Source organism: Scylla paramamosain, unplaced genomic scaffold (genome assembly GCF_035594125.1).
Source record: "Scylla paramamosain isolate STU-SP2022 unplaced genomic scaffold, ASM3559412v1 Contig12, whole genome shotgun sequence".
In the NCBI taxonomy this organism is placed as follows: domain Eukaryota; kingdom Metazoa; phylum Arthropoda; class Malacostraca; order Decapoda; family Portunidae; genus Scylla; species Scylla paramamosain.
In genome coordinates, this window is record NW_026973677.1 from 1,275,900 (window position 1) to 1,292,500 (window position 16,601).

General features: G+C 43.8%; 1 protein-coding gene across 1 annotated transcript; it reads right to left on the reverse strand.

Annotated features, from left to right (window-relative positions):
• Positions 1 to 287: 287 nt before the first annotated feature.
• Positions 288 to 16,529, reverse strand: LOC135097116 (cytosolic Fe-S cluster assembly factor nubp1-like). The gene is given in 10 exon segments (XM_063998872.1): positions 288 to 458; positions 2,649 to 2,803; positions 2,805 to 2,834; positions 3,220 to 3,330; positions 4,041 to 4,078; positions 4,492 to 4,582; positions 8,442 to 8,543; positions 10,799 to 10,932; positions 14,614 to 14,630; positions 16,465 to 16,529. Coding segments are annotated over 10 exon segments (762 nt in total). The 3' UTR covers positions 288 to 439.
• Between the last annotated feature and the right edge of the window lie 72 nt (positions 16,530 to 16,601).

A 16,601-nucleotide genomic window follows, 5' to 3' on the forward strand; every position in this document is an offset into this window, starting at 1 on the left:
AACCCTCACTTTAGTCTGAAATTTTTATACTGTATGTCTGCATAATTATCAAGTTACATCCCCTTGCAGCCTCAGCACACCAAGGCAAGGAGATACCGTGAAGGATTAGACCAAACATTAACACAGGTAAATCTTTAAACTTACACTAAATCTTAAGATGGCAAGGCAACAACTACTTTGTTGGATACTGTTGTAATATGTAGTTTTTATTCTCACCCAAACTTTCTGGCATAAATTAAGGATGAATGATGAATAAGGCTGCCACAATTTGTAAAGAAAATACTGACTGATGTTAATAATATGGATTTAAGAAGTAAATGTAAAATAAACCTCTGCATGAATAACAAGACTTTTCTATAGAATGTGTTGGTTAGTGTGGTGATGACTGCTGCTGCTGCTGCTGCTACCGCTGCAGGTCAAGTGGCTTCTTGGGACTGCGTCACAGTACTCCTTGATTTCTGAAATAAACATTGAATCATTACTACAGTGTTTAGTGCATCCACTGAAATTCCATCTACTTATGCATCAGTCTGACATTCTCCAAGAGAGGCAGCCAAGACATCTATGTAACCCTACAAGCAATGCCTTAAGGCCAACTGAAATCATTCTAACTGGGAAAAGTAAGATGTAAAGGGAGCAGGTATCCATTTATTAATTCTTCAAATCTTTTGTTCATTTCTTGTTCCTAAATAAATATCAGCTTGGCAATGGAGAAGTAATGAAAGTGAAAAGTGTTAAAAGGAAAGGGTAACATACATATCTATTCTACATTCATAATCACAAAACCTCTCAGATTTCAAACAAGAGTTCACTGCTTCACCTGCACAAAAAGTAATACAGGTGAGTGGGAGGGAAGACCAGCGAGACTTAGTGATAAAACATGGCCTTGTGCTGATTATTTAGGAAGAGACCAGAGATTAGCACACAAGAAATTAACCAAGAGGACAAAGAATATATGATTACATGAGCAGGGAAAATGGAGGATGGTGATGTGCAACAATGAAGGGAAAAAAAACCACATGTTTAGAAAGATGTATCATCTCTTCAACATTTCAAACCACTTCTATTTTACATTGCTCCTCTATTTACACTTTATCTCATTTTCCTTGACATTGTGTATGGTTCTTGTGACTACCTGCCTCATGTGAAATCATATGAAATCCTACCATCAGGGTCAAGTCTGCAGCCATTCTACTTCATTGAGTCTGGAGTCTGGACTCTGTCTGGTATAAATACCACCTCAAAAGTGCCTGCTATCTCCTCTGTGAACAAGCCAGCAGTAGGGTGTTGGGAAGTCCCACTGTAGGCAGTGCCTGGCTGAGGACTTAAGGCAGCATCACACAAGGCAAATTTCTGCAAGCATGCTGCCTGTTTTGCTGGTGAGACCAGCGACACAGCAAGTTTGGCATCACACAGGGACTGGGCTGTTATGTTGACATCTTGTAATAAATCTTTTGCTCTATTTGGCAGCTCATATAGGCTGTGCAGCACTGCCTCTACAAGCCGTGGCTGCACCCTGCTGGCCATGGTCAGTCACTCTGGGCCCCAGGGTTGAGGTGGCAACAGCGCAAGTAGGTCCTACAGCCAACATGGTGCCTAGATCCACTATAGCTCAATTAATGTGTCGAGCTTTCACACTCCAGCAAAACTTAGTGCGGGTCTCCTTCACAACACATTGTTTATCTCCCCAGCTGCAGTTGTCAAATAAGCACTGTAAGTAATTTCACAAGCACACACTGGCACATATACTTCATTTTTATAAGTTTTATAGTTGACAGTTTTACTCAAAGTACCACAATATATTTTTATTTAACATGTACAGCTTGTAGTACAGTGGTCATTTAATTTCAAATACTCCCAGCAAGTCTGGTATCACAGCCATATGCCATTCTTCCTGACAGCTCAGTTTGCCCAGCTGGCAGCAAAAATGGGCAGCATACTGGGGGAAATTTGCCCTGTGTGACACTGCCTTTAGTGTGATTAGCTGCACATACTAATATGATGCCAACCCCTACATGCTTAATGTGGGATAAGCTGGCTACAAGATTAGCCAGTCAAGATGTTTGCATGAACTAAATTCATATAATATTCTCCACAATTGTGCAAACAATTGGCACAGCATGAATGAGAGACCACTGACACGGAACACTGATTAGATTGAGTGGAGAGCATATGTAAATAGAAAATGGGACACGAGCCTGTAGGACTCTGTCTGTGGCTTGTCTGCACCTGATCTGCTCAGCTGAATGTCTCAGGCACAGGGGGCAGGGGAGGGGATGGGCCGTCATGGTGTGGTGAGGGGCAAACAAGAGGCGGTGGTGTCAGGCTCTTGTGCTGACAAACTTGAGTAAGCCTTTGCAAATGTCCCTTATGTTGGGGTAGGAGGAGGGATCCATCCTCTTCCCATTAGAGACTCAGGCACCAAGGTGAATTTGAAATTAACCTTAGGCAATGTTTTTGTGCAGTGTGTGTGTGTGTGTGTGTGTGTGTGTGTGTACACACACACACACACACACACACACACACACACACACACACACACACACACACACACACACACAGTCTTTACTACCTCCTTTGTGGGGGTGGTGGCCTGGAACAAAGATTGAATTCCAGATAAAGAATCTTCCATTTAAAACAACACTTACTGTTTGCAATGTCTTTGTATGCCTGAGTGACAGCAGCATCTGGCTCGTGTCGGAATGTTGGTGCCTTCATCACATGCCTGGGCCACCCGGGGGTCCAGCGGCAGCTGGCCAAGCAGTGGCATCTCAGTATCCTCTGCCAGCTGGGGGTCACATCCCAGTAGTGGCAGGGAAGACGGCCGTCTTGGTCTGAAATTCATGGTGCATCAAGATAAGACAAGCCTGACATACTCCTCTTAAGATGGCTTACCTAATACAAGATTTGCAAGATTTCTTATTGAAAAATTTTTGTTTCATCCTGGCAGAAAAATTGTGTAATTTTTTTTTTGTTCTGTTAATTTCATTTAAACTGGTTGACTTTTGTATTGCCAAAAATCTTCCATTGATAAGAAAGGTGTGGTCTGTCGCCATCAATCTTGTCCCTTTACACAACACACATGAATTCCCACCTAGCCAAGAGGTGGTCTTGGTTGCAAGGAGTCTATGATTGCTGCTGGATCCCAGCTACATCACCACCACTCTTTGCTGCTGACACACAAATGAACAGGTGAGAGGCACCACACATCTCACTCACCTTACACTTGGGGCACACAAAGGTGGTCATGTTCTCCACCAGGCCAATGATGGGAATGTTCACTTTCCTGCAGAATGTGATTTCCTTCCTCACATCCAGCAGAGCCACTTCCTGGTGAGGGAAACAAGTCACATGAAGGGAAGGTACAACTCCGCCTTCCTAACCAAAGAAACTGACATTAACGCCAGAGTCAGAGTCAAGCACTACTTTGTGCATATGAACTGAGTATGTGGACTGCTATCATTGTAGACAGAAAGGGGAACTGCATCAAGCTCAAAGATGAAGGAATTGTGTCAAGCTTGAGCTCAGCCCCAACACAGATGACCAGCATGTGGAGAGAACACTGCATGCTTTTATGAAAGTCAACTAACATTTATGCTTACTTTTAAAATTCCCACATGATAATGATGGAGGTCTTTAAGTGGTATAAGGAAAATCACAAGTGTGAAAGAAAATCCTGAAAGTCAGTAATGAGGACAGGTCAAGAAACAACAGGCTCAAACCCAATAAAGTTAGATTTGAAAGAGAGATACAAAGAAATTGGTTATCAAGTAGTGATAGATGAAAGAAACAGGCTTAGTAAAAAGGTTATTAGTGCTGAGTCATTAAGGACAAGTAAAGACAAATTTCTGGATGAGGAGGATAGGTAGAAATGGAAGGGTATATTTCATACAGGGACTGCCATGTGTGGGCTTCTTGTAGCTTCCCTCATCTCATGTTGTTATATTCTAAGCAATCCCACATCAAACACTATTAATTCTTCCCTCACACTTTCTCCACTGTACTCATTTCAAACCTCACATCAATATATTCAGTCTTACATCCACAGCTACATGCTTAAACACTACCTCGTCAATCACTTCAACATTAAAAACTACATTACTCTCCTGTCACCCAACATCTTTATACACTTACATTTCTTAAAGTAAACAAGATACATGAAATAAAAGAAATGAAAAAAACCTCACGATGATAATTCTTGATTCCACATAAAACTTAACGGACTGACAAAATCAGCAACGCTTCTCCTTTGACCATTTCCCTGGAGTGAGTGCAGGGTTGGTGTCATGTACAAGTCTCCTCCAGTTAACCATTTCTGTCCCTTTCATGTTCCTCTGTGCCTCCTATCCTTTGCTGTTCTACCACAATCTCATCCCTCCATCTCACTCTGTCTTCCCCTCAGTGGCTTTCTCCAGGCTCCTTTAATTGGCTTCTGGTCTCCTCTTCTTACAAAACCAAAGACACTAGAGGTGACCTATTTCTACTACTTACCATCTTTCTTGGGTCCCTTCCAGATGACAGCGTCGTCTGCACTGTTGAGCAGGAACCCAACGGACATGACAGCCAGATTGTCAGACACATACTGAAAGGGTACACTGTCTTGTCATATATAAAGGATTTATCTGAAGTGTCTGTCATATACAAATGATCTATCTAAAGAGTACCTGTTATATACAAATGATTTAGTTGAAGAGTGTGTGCCAACAAATTATTTATGTGAAGTATTTATCCATCATATACAAATAATTATCTGAATCAAATAAAAAATAAATACAAATAAATAAAAAATAAATGAAAATAGAAAGCAGAGTTTCTTCCCAGAGTAACAAGGTAGGTAATACTTAATGTGAGGGATAATTAAGAAGAAAAAAAAAAAAAATTTTAACTACTGTAACTCTGTGGGCTGAAGTACAAGAATGCTTAAATAATAATAATAATAATAATAATAATAATAATAATAAACGGTTTATTATTTGGGCAGTTGACAAACTGAAAATGTACATAGGGGATGGGGAAAACTTAACATTAATCCTAAAGGTAAGTCTAATCTAGGAGGGAAATACTATCGATTGATGGCTCGCACCATGGTGGGAATCGCACTGAGTCTGTACCGGTCCGTGCGCGGCGCCTTCAGGGGCGTTATTTTGTTGTGGTGTCTGGTGGCACAGACAGGGCGAGGCGCGTCGGGCGGCAGCATGTTTCTGAGACGCGGATGATGCATTAGTCCCCTCCCAAACTTCTCCAGAGCCTCTCGGTGCCTGGTGGATATTCTGGACAGACTCAGGGTGGTCAGGGCTTCTTCATAGGTGGTGTATGCAGGGCCAAGGATGACCCTGCACGCCCTTTTCTGCACACTCTCTAGCTGTAGCTCTTGAGTGTGTGTGAGGGAGGAGGACCACGCTGGGGAGGCGTACATGAGTTTGGGGAGGATGAAGGTAAGGTACACCCCCCTTAACTCATCTGTCGGCGTCCCCAGCGACCTGAGTCTGCGCAGCATGTACAGCCTGTAGGTAGCTGATCTCACGGTGCTGGCGACATGCTGCTTCCAGGTCAGCTGGTCGTCCACCGTGACTCCGAGAAGCTTGGCACATTGGACCACCTGGAGGGGGTGAGGGCCCACTGTGAGCCGGGGAGGGGGCACTGGTACAGAGGAGGTACAGAAATGCATCACCACAGTTTTGCTGTGGTTGATGGTCATCCTGCTCTCCTCTGTCCACGTCTGCAGTCGCTCCAGAATTGCTTGCAGTGGTGAGTAGTCCGGGTTCTTGGTGGAAACTGGGACGCCCACGGTGCAGTCGTCCACATACTTCCAGCGATGGGGGGTGTCGGTGAGGGCGTCGTTGATGAGGAGGAGGAAGCATAGAGGACCCATCTTGGTCCCCTGGGGGACTCCACATGTCAGCTGTTGGAAATTAGAGACAGAGCCCTGATAGCGAACGGCCTGATGTCTCCCTGTGAGGAAGTCGGCTAGCCACGCTATCAGATTAGGAGGGAGACCCAGACTTACTGCCTTGCTGATGACAACAGTGTGATCAACAAGATCAAAGGCTTTTTTGAAGTCCACAAAAGCAACAGCTAGAGAGGTGTTTCGCTTGTCCAGGTGGCTGTGGATGAATTCAAAGAAGCTGGTCAGGTAATGTGAGGTGGAGGTGGCTTTAATATTTCCGAATTGTCTGATATCCACGGTGTTACAAATTTTGGTGTATGCCCAGTCATATACAAAATCTTCACAAATAAGGCTAGGGATGGGGGTGATAGAGACTGGCCTGAGGTCATTGAGTGACTGAGGACTGGAAGTTTTGGGGATGGGTGTGACGTAAGATGTCTTCCAGTCCGTGGGGCAAGAGTGTTGGGAGAGTGAGGCGTTTATTATGGAGCATAGCGGTGTTGCTAGCTCTACAGCAAATTCCTTGTAAATTTTTATAGGAAGGTCAGTGGGTGTGGTGGATCTTGGTTTAAATTTAAGTATTCTCTTAAAAACATCCATCGCCTGGACAGTGTGTGGAGGGGAGGGAGCGGGCAGATAGGCAGGAAGCGGAGTGGTGTGGAGGGGAGGAAAGGTTTGACAGATAGCAGCAAAGTGATTGTTCATCTCCTGAGCCGCGAGATTAGCAGGAAGGTGTGAGGTGCAAGGAAGAGATGAAGTGTGCTTTTGTAAGCCACACAAAGCTTTGATCTTAGCGTACCACTGTCTGTTGTTGGTCAGCTTGAGGTGGTGTATCTTGTCTCGGTAATAGCTTGCCTTTGCATTCTTAATCTCCCTGATTACTCTGTTTCTTAGTTTCCTGTAAAGGACCGGGCAGGAGTGGAACGCCCAGGTCCGCTGACGCATGAGTCTTTTAATGCGGGGTGTCATCCAGGGAGCATCAGACGGGTGCGTTGTGACGCTCTTGGCTGGGAAGTAGTGGTGGAAGGCTGCTGTGGTAGTGGCGACGTAATTTTGCCATTTTACGTGGAAGTCCTCCTCATCCAGCACCTCGGTCCACGGGTGTTGTGTCACCCACTGCCCAAACTCCCTCATGGCTGAGTCAGGCATGGGGCGGTGGGTCCTGGTGACAGCTGACCGGGGGGTCGAGGTGGTGGGTGTGGGTGACCACAGTATGGAGAGGTGGGTGCTCCGTCCCATGGGAGGCAGCGGCTTGGGTGGCGAGTACTGCTGGCCCAGGTCTGTGAGTATAAGGTTGAGGATGGCTTGCTGGTGGGTGGGGAAGTCCACGACCTGGGTGAGGTGGAGCTGGTGTAGGATATCGTTGATATCTAATCTGTTAAAGTCCCCACAGATGACCAGCTTGGCAGCAGGATACCTCACCCTCAGGGCATCAGCAGTGTTGATGATGTGAGCGGTGAGCAACTGTGCAGTGGCGGCTCGAGGGGGGTGGTAGACGACGCAGACTATGATGGAGGCCGTGTTGCTGGGATGGGAGGGGGGCGTGACTCTCACCCACAGGGCCTCCACACCGGCAGGAATATCGACAGGGAGGTGTGAGGGGCTGAGGGCAGAGCGGCAGAAAACGGCCACTCCCCCCCCCCCCTGCGCCCTGACCTGAGGTGATGGTAGAGCCGGTAGTCCTGCATCGTGCACACCTCAGGAACAATCTGCCACGCCTCAGTAACCGCCACAATGTCCGCACAAGTAGATCTCACCGTCACAATCACTTCGTCCATCTTGTTGGCCAGAGACGTTGCATTAAATAAGAGGAGTGAGGGAAGACTATACCACGTTCTCGGCACCTCAAAGTGTTTGTATTCCCTCTTCTCCACCCTGCGGTCGTCTCTGGCACTGGAGGTCACTACCTTGATGGGACGCACCACACTTTTGCCTCCTCTCGATCCTCGGTTTCGAAATAGTTTTAGGGACTTAAGGCACTGTATCACGTTGGGTGGCGGGTACCCAGATCCTCGTCTACGACGCATGAGACAGCATTTCTGGTGCACAACTACAGGGAAAAATAACGGGAGCATTTTGTTCACACCACAGAATACTATTGGGAAAACTCTAACCTGGTTTAAGAAATTTATAAAAAGGGGGGAAAAAAAAAGGAAACAGCATTTCTGGTTCACAACTACAGGGAAATAACAGGAGCATTTGTTCACACCACAGTGTACTATTGGGAAAACTCTAACCTGGTTTAAGAAATTTATAAGAAGGGAAAAAAAGGAAAAAGGAAAACTGGGAAACTATTTTGACATGATGGAAGTGTTAAATCTTCAAGTAAAAAAAAATAAAACAAAATAAATAAATAAAAAAAATAAATAAATAAAAAGGACTGACTGACACACACACACACACACACACACACACACACACACACACACACACACACACACACACACACACACACACACACTTTTACACTAATACCATTGAAGCTTATCCCAGGTTATCAGATTTTCCTCAACAGTACAAAACCTAACATAGGAACCTGGAAGTTGCCACCTACCACAGGGGACCAGCCAGCACCTGAAGAGTGGACCTTCTCCTCTGCTGTCCCCAACACCCGCGGCTGAGACGGCCCACAGATGTCAATGTCAAGGAACCCCACCTGCCAGGGAGACAATGGAGGGGCAATGTTACCACAGGAAGGATGACCGGGAAGACTGAACAACTCACACGATCCTTATACAGGGTGTCCTTGAGTTACACTTGTCCACTTGTTGAGTGACATGCAGGATGTATTGTTAGTATGAAGCTGTTGACAAGTAAGATCATTGTATTTAATGCATTGGGAAGAATAATAATGCAATGTGGCAAAGGTATGGCTATATTGGAAGTGAGTGAGCCATAAGTAGCTGCATTTTCTATTGTACTTTTGTTAAGGTGATCTGTTTTCTGTTTCATCAGATGAGAAGCAATGAGACAAGCAGCAGCACTGGCTGTGCTTCAGTGCAGTTTTGCCAGTGTTACTGCAGTTAAAAGACATTTGTGGGTGACATTACAACAGTGGTGAGCTCTGTTCCTGGGCTGCATCATAAACATTATTTTGGCGTGTCAGAACCATCCTAAGTAAGCAGTGAACCTGACACACACTTCCTTCCTCAGTCTATTGCCACATGATGAAGCATCCCTTCACTACACTCACCAGTTCACTAATTCTTTGTATGGTTTTAACTTTTATTTCATTTAGAAAAAGACTGTTTGGTGCAGTATGTGTGTGTGGTGTACTATAAAAAGTAAGTGAGCATATTGGAGGGCATGCTGCTACCCCCACTGTAAGTGTACTATTGGAAAAAAAAAAAAAAAAAAAAAAATTATATATATATATATAAAAAAAATTAATTAAAAAAAAATTTTATATACATATATATATATATATATATATATATATATATATATATATATATATATATATATATATATATATATATATATATATATATATATATATATATATATATATATAAAATTTAAAAAATGAGCAAAGCAAAATGCACGTAATTATGAAATGGGTGAAGTGAAGATTGCCATGAACTGAGGACTCCCTGTGTTGGCCCATATTCAGGAACCCTGGTCTCACCACTACTACTTTCCAAGGCCACAAAGATGATAAGCTGGGTTCTCAAGAGTGGTTTTCCTATTAGTAGATTTGTTAATCTGTCACTTGAACCATAAAGACACACTTAAAAACCTGTATCACTCCAAGCAGAGCTCTTGGAAAGTAGTGGGGCACACAAATATTTAAGAATATAGTTCATGAGTCAAGGTCAACTCACTTCACTGCTAACTAACTGTTTCATTTAGTTTTTTTTTGGTATTTTTTTATTTATTTATTTATTTATTTATTTTTTAACTAACTTACCACTTGTAATAAATTTTAATGCTTTATTTTTACAGTCAATGAATATTTATTTTTTTGGGTAGTTTTCTAGTTTTACTTTTTATGTCAGTCACTTACAATGTCTAAACTACATTTTATACAGATGTATTCTTATTTACATACAAACATGTGTTCAGTGTTTGATGCACAGCCATGCAACACTCAATAAAAAGTTCTCTCTCAATCTGTCATGATGCTCAGTACAGTGGGCAGCTAACCTCACTGACACCAGAGAGCATCACTGCACTGCTCACTAAGCAAAGGAGGGCTGCGTTCAGACCTGTCCCGTCCCACAAGAGGCTCTGACCAAAGGAGAAGAAGAAGAAGAGAGAGAGAGAGAGAGAGAGAGAGAGAGAGAGAGAGAGAGAGAGAGAGAGAGAGAGAGAGAGAGAGAGAGAGAGAGAGAGAGAGAGAGAGAGAGAGAGAGAGAGAGAGAGAGAGAGAGAGAGAGAGAGAGAGAGAGAGAGAGAGAGAGACTAAAGGTGCCAGTACCTAAAAGGAACAAAAATATCCAAAATCAATTGGAGAGATCTCTTTAAGCCTCCCTCTTGAGAGATTTCAAGTCACAGGCAAGAGGGAATGCAGCAGCAAGCAGGAGTTTGAGTTTACAATTAACAGTTACTACAGTATATCCATGGGTTACTGCATTTCATCACTTTCACCATCCTACATTTCAATTCCTCTCTTACAAAGCACAGCAAATCTTTGATACACTAATTCTTCTCGCTGTCCACTCTGCTCACACCACAGGCATCCCTTCAGTAACTCATTTCTACTGTTTCAATCCTACTTCAATAACTTTTCATCTATATTCAATAAAATAAATAAATAATAGCAACCACTCTGCACTAAATAAATTTCAAAACTAACACCAGCTCACATCCTGATCACTCAACTAATCAGCACTAAACATGAGACACCGTCAGTGTGACACAAACAACAGTGAGTGGAAGGGTGACATGGAGTGTGGCAGTGCAGCTCACCTCCTTGGAGTCATCGAGGGCCAAGGTAAGGCCCAGCATGGCACTCACAGTGGACTTGCCCAAGCCTCCCTTGCCAGACAGCACCAGCACCTTGTTCTTGACGGATGCCAGGCGCTCCCTCACCACCACCAGGTCTGTGCACCATATGCCATCATTATGATTTTTTATTTTTACTTTCATTTTATTTATTTATTTTTCTATACAAGAGGGGCACTGGCCAAGGGCAACAAAAAGAGCAAAGGAGAAAGTCTATTGATGTGTCAGTCCCAAAAGAAGTGTCAAAAATGTCATCCAATATTGGAGGATGTGTCATGAAGCCTCCCTCTTGAAAGAGCTCAAGTCATAGGAAAGAGTAAATACAGAAGTAGGGAGTTCCTGATTTTACCAGAGAAAGTGATTAATTATTTAGAATACTAGTTAACTCTTACATTAGAGAGGTGGACAGAATAGGGGTGAGAGAAAGAAGAAAGTCTAGTGCTGCGAGGCCATGGGAGGAGGGGAGGCATACAGTTAGCAAGATCAGAAGAGCAGTCAGTGTGAAAAATGTGGTAGAGGATAGCAAGAGATGCAATAATGTGCCAATGAGAGAGAGGCTGAAGACAGTCAGTTAGGGGTGAGTAGTTGATAAGATGAAATGCTTTTGACACTAAACAAAAATTAGCAACTGTTGTGTATTGAAGCATCTCACTCATGTTATCAGTAAGGTGTACTGAAGCATTTCATCAGATGTATCAGTGAAGCGTTTCACCAAAGGGGTTCAGAACCTCCTGGCCAGACACGAACCTTACACAGGGGAGTGAATACCTTTGTAGGCAAGACTTGAGTGGGAGTAAAAACAGTGAGCACTTACTCTCTTCCACCTCACACAGTCCCTCCACACTAAAGCAACCAAGGCATAGTACATTTCATGGCTATAAATCAAATAAAAACTAATATACATACTAGTTAAGCTTGCAATAAAACCTGTGCAAAGACCAAGCATAAGATATCACAGGAAATCATTGCCAAACAGCTTTTTTTCATCCAAGTCTCTTAGTACTGGTATAACAAGAAGCAATGGATGTGATACAGAGTGTTGTAGGACAGCCTGAGGATAGGTAAAAAGAGTGGTTTGGTGCCCCAGGAGTGTTGCATGAACATGTCTGATACACCCAGTGAGCCAACTTACTTATGGCATACACAAAGATATGAAATAAAAAGTTTGTCCAGCAATCCAGCCGTCTATAAGTGTGTGATGCCCACTCCTAAAAACTTCCCCCACAGGACAAGAATGGCAGTGTCCATTGATTCCTGTCCTTGAATGCTCTAATCCTCACCTTATCTCCCCTCCCACACTCCAGCAAGACAGAGCTCTCCACAGCAAGGCTTCCATACATCAAGTCCACAGGCTGACTCATACCAGGTACAGCATCAGGACTCACTTCAAAACTTTCTACACTAAGCAAGACTCACCATTTTCTACAGTAGGCAAGGTTTCAACAACAAAATTCAAATCATAAAACATCCAGACAGAGGAGAGCCACAGGAAGGTGAAAGTAAAGCATAAAGAAATATGTATGAGTGAGTGAGACAGTTGCCAGTGAGGACAGAAGCCTTCAAACAGCCTTGAGGGAGTGACTGGGTGGAGGGAGGTGGAGACTCTTCTGCCGTGGCTGCCCCTCCTGCAGGATGCGCTTATGATGCAGTTAACTTTAAGTGAATGCAGGAACAGAAATACACTAGAGGAAAAAAAAGAGATGAGAAAGACTGAGAAACAAATGGAACACAAACCATAAAGAGAAATGAAAAGAAAAAATACAAGAGTAAAATAAGAAACAAACAAAAGAAAGAAGGAGAAATATATTAGCAGGACAGAGGCACCAGTACAGGACACACACTGCACATAACAAAGCTGCCATTACAGATTACACCCAACATTACACTCAACATGCGCAGCTGAGTTCCTGGAAACTAGACACACTAATCTTATAACACTTCCACCAATCAAACCCAACTCAGCCATCACTCATAAGAACAAAAGAACACAAGGGAAACGGCAGGAAGCCATCAGGCCTACAAGTGGGAGTCCCTGTACGAAACATACCTACCTATTTCCACCATTCTCATCAAAAAATTTGTCTAATCTTTTAAAACTTGCTATTTGATTCATCCACTACTCTATCTAATAACCAATTTCTTCCTATCACTTTTCACTGATCATTCTCATCTATACATTTGTCTAATCTTGTTTCATAGCTCCCTAATGACTCAGCACTAACAACCTGGTCACAGATTCTATTCCATCTGTTCACCACTCTATTGAGAACCTATTTCTTCCTCACTGTTTAAAAGCAGCATTAATGTACACAATTCTTTGCCTCAAGCCCCAGGTGTGTGTGTGTGTGTGTGTGTGTGTTGTTGAGGGTCTGGCCAAGGGTAACAGAAACTAAAGGCGTCAGATCCTGAAGGAGACAGTGAAAGCAGTCCAAAATTACCTGGAGAAATGTCTTGAAGCTTCACTCCCTCTCAAAGAAGTTAAAGTCACAGACAGGAGTAAATACAGAAGAAACAGGGAGTTCCAGAATTTACCAGTGAAGCTTGCCAGTGTGAGTCCAAAGTGAGGCAGAGGACATGTTCACTGCTGTACAACTTTTCCACTGGTCATCTACACAACTTTTTAAACAATTTCTTGAATAATTGTGTAGCTTAAAAACAATATAACGTGCTATTCTTTGTCTACTTTCTGTGCATCCAGTAAGCAGTTTTCTCGTGCTCTGAATGTTAACAAGGGACAGTCAATACATTGGAAGTGTTCCCAACATAGCACCTGTCACTATGTTACTGGGTACACCCTGAAAAGTTTTGTTCATGATACAACACAAATTTGCAACTTCATAATCAACTTTGAAAGCCTACACGGTAATAATGCAATTAAAAAAGTAAGTGAAGGAAGGAATAACTTCCTACCATTACCAAAAAGATCAAGCTACTGTTCACTTTCAACTAGTGACAACAGTGTGGACAACATGAAGGATATCAAGAATATCAAGCCAGGTAAACTCTGGAACTCCCTACCTGCTTCTGTATTTCCTCTTTTGACTTGAATTATTTCAAAATGGAAGTTTTAAGATGGTTCAAATTTTGGATGATCCTTTTTTGAGTGTACTCTATAAGGACTAGCACCTTGAGTGAGCCTTTCTATAACTTTTGCTGCCCTATGCCAGTGCCCCTCTTACATGAAAGAAAAAAATGAGGGAAAAAATAATCTGCATCATAAAGGCAATCCTTGAGTGTGATGACTAAGCAGGGCAAAGCAGAGACCAGTGGTGGGAAAGTTCATGTTGAGGCCAAGTAAGCATGGCACACTCTCATATCTCACTCCTGGTGGCATGACTCTGGCCTCTGGCACAAATAAACAATCTTTCTGACAAGCAGACGTCCACTAGGGGATGACGGGACTAAGAGAATGAATGATGTGTCTATGAATGTGCGTTGCTTTGTCAGGGACATCTCATGTGGAATTGCTGGTTTGGTATATAGATAAAAATAGACAGATGTATTAGATGTATGTTAAGACAAGTGTTGGGTCTTGGTGTGAATGTGTGGGGCCAGCTGTACTATGACTTAGCTCCTGGTGTAGTAGGCGGGTCCATGAGACTGTCCCTCTCCACCAGGGGAAGACAGCTCAAAGAGTGTGAATGATGTGTGTTTGTGAATGTGTGGTGCTTTGTCTGTGCCAACCCGTGTCACTGCTGGCCTGCTAAATGGATGCAGAGATAGATATTTATTCTTAACATATGGCCATACATACTTCCCCCCTCAGTGTTAGTACTCACATTCTTGGCAAAGGTTCCTAGGATATCCTCAATGTCTCTCTTGAACTTCCTCTCCATGTCCCTCATGAACTACTCCATCTGGGAGAATGGCTTCCGCCAAAAGGGGCCACGGTGGATCAGCCTCACCTGGCTCGGGTGAACCATGGGAAGCACCAAGGCCCTCCTGCTGCCGGGCTGGGTCGGTGCCGCCCTCACCTGGGGAGCTGCTCGTCCCACTATGAGGAAAGACACCATGGCTGCTGCTGCTGCTGCCTGCCGATGGGGAGGACAGCTGTTACGGTTACATTATACTGCCACACCTCTGGGAAGATGCTCCTTACCTAAACATTACAAGAGCACACAACTTTTTTGGTCTAAAGGGTAACTTTTCTTGTTCCCTACTTGAAAGAGTGGAAGTTGGTTGGTTGGATGTATCTACTGGTACACAAGCTCACCAACCCACAACTCTACCCAGTCACCAACACGTTTAACATGCCTACGAAAGATACAATTGTACAACTTGAAAAAAATGAAATAAAATAACCAAGAAGAACACTAGGGCCTCATCCTAGGAATCATCTATGTCTATGAAGAGTTATCTTCGATAAAAGACAAGTCAAGGATGAGTTCCTTTGCAATGATGAAGAGATCTAGGCAGAGGTGAATCAAGGATACAGAGTTCCCTTAATTGCCATGACGCAATCAGGGCTGAGGTGGATCAAGGATGAAGAGTTCCCTTGCAATGACGCAGAGATTAAGAACTGAAAGAAATCACGGTAATTCTTAAGAAATACACCTCCACACATATCTTATTAATCTTTTCCCCTCTTCCCCAACAAGCTTGGGGGCACGTGGGGAATCGGGGGTTTTGGGGGGGACATAAAAGACCGATAAATGGACTTTGAAAATCTAGGGAAATTTCCCTAGAATAAAAAAATTTGGGGTAAAATTTAAGTTTTAACCAATATGCCAGAATAATTATATACCTAACCTAACTAAGGGGGCTGCACCCCCCCTGGACCTCCCCTAAGGTTACTAACCTAACCTATGCTTTTAACCTAACCTAACATAACCTAACCTAACCTGGGGGCTGCGCCCCCTCCTGGACCCCCCCTGTTATCCAGGGGAGCTGCGCCCCCCCTGGACCCCCCCCTAAGGTCACTAACCTAACCTATGCTTTTAACCTAACCTAACCTATGCTTTTCAACCTAACCTAACATAACCTAACATAACCTGGGGGCTGCGCCCCCTCCTGGACCCCCCCTGCTATCCAAGGGAGCTGCGCCCCCCCTGGACCCCCCCTAAGGTTACTAACCTAAACCAACGCACGAACGCACGCAGTGTAACTTCAGCACGGACAGGTAAGCAGGACGGATCTCGGGAATACTGGAGAAACTTTAACATTGTATTGTAACCTTAATATCAAGGAGCGATCAGTAAAACCTTTACAGACATGTAGCTATACTACTTACACTTCTTGAAAGCACACCTTACTGAAAATAATCTTGGGTGCGTTGTTCTTAAGATTTTCCGAAATCACGGTAATAAGTTGTAGTGTAGTGACGCGCAGATCAAGGTAAGAATGAAATCAAGGTGGTAATGGTTCCCTTGCTGTGACGCTGATCACGGTAAAACAAAGCAGGGAAAGAAACTCCCTTGCAGTGACACAAATATCAAGGTAAGAAGCAGACCAAGGCAATAAGCCTCTTTGCAATGACACGCAAACCAAGGCAACAAACAATCACAGACAATCCTTATGGCTAGGCGGTGATGGTGGTGGCGGCGAGTCTCCTACCACTCCTCACATTTCCCCACACACGGCCTGACAACTCACGTGCAGCTCAACACATCAAAGCAAGACCCCTCACGTACCTAGAGCGACGTGCCTGCAGGGGAGTAGAGGCTGAGAAAGGCTGTGATGCCCCGAGAAAGGCCATGCTACGTTACTCGCATGCGCCGTCAGTTGAAATCTGTATCTGCCTTCAGTCTGGTCTCCTCTATTCCTCTCT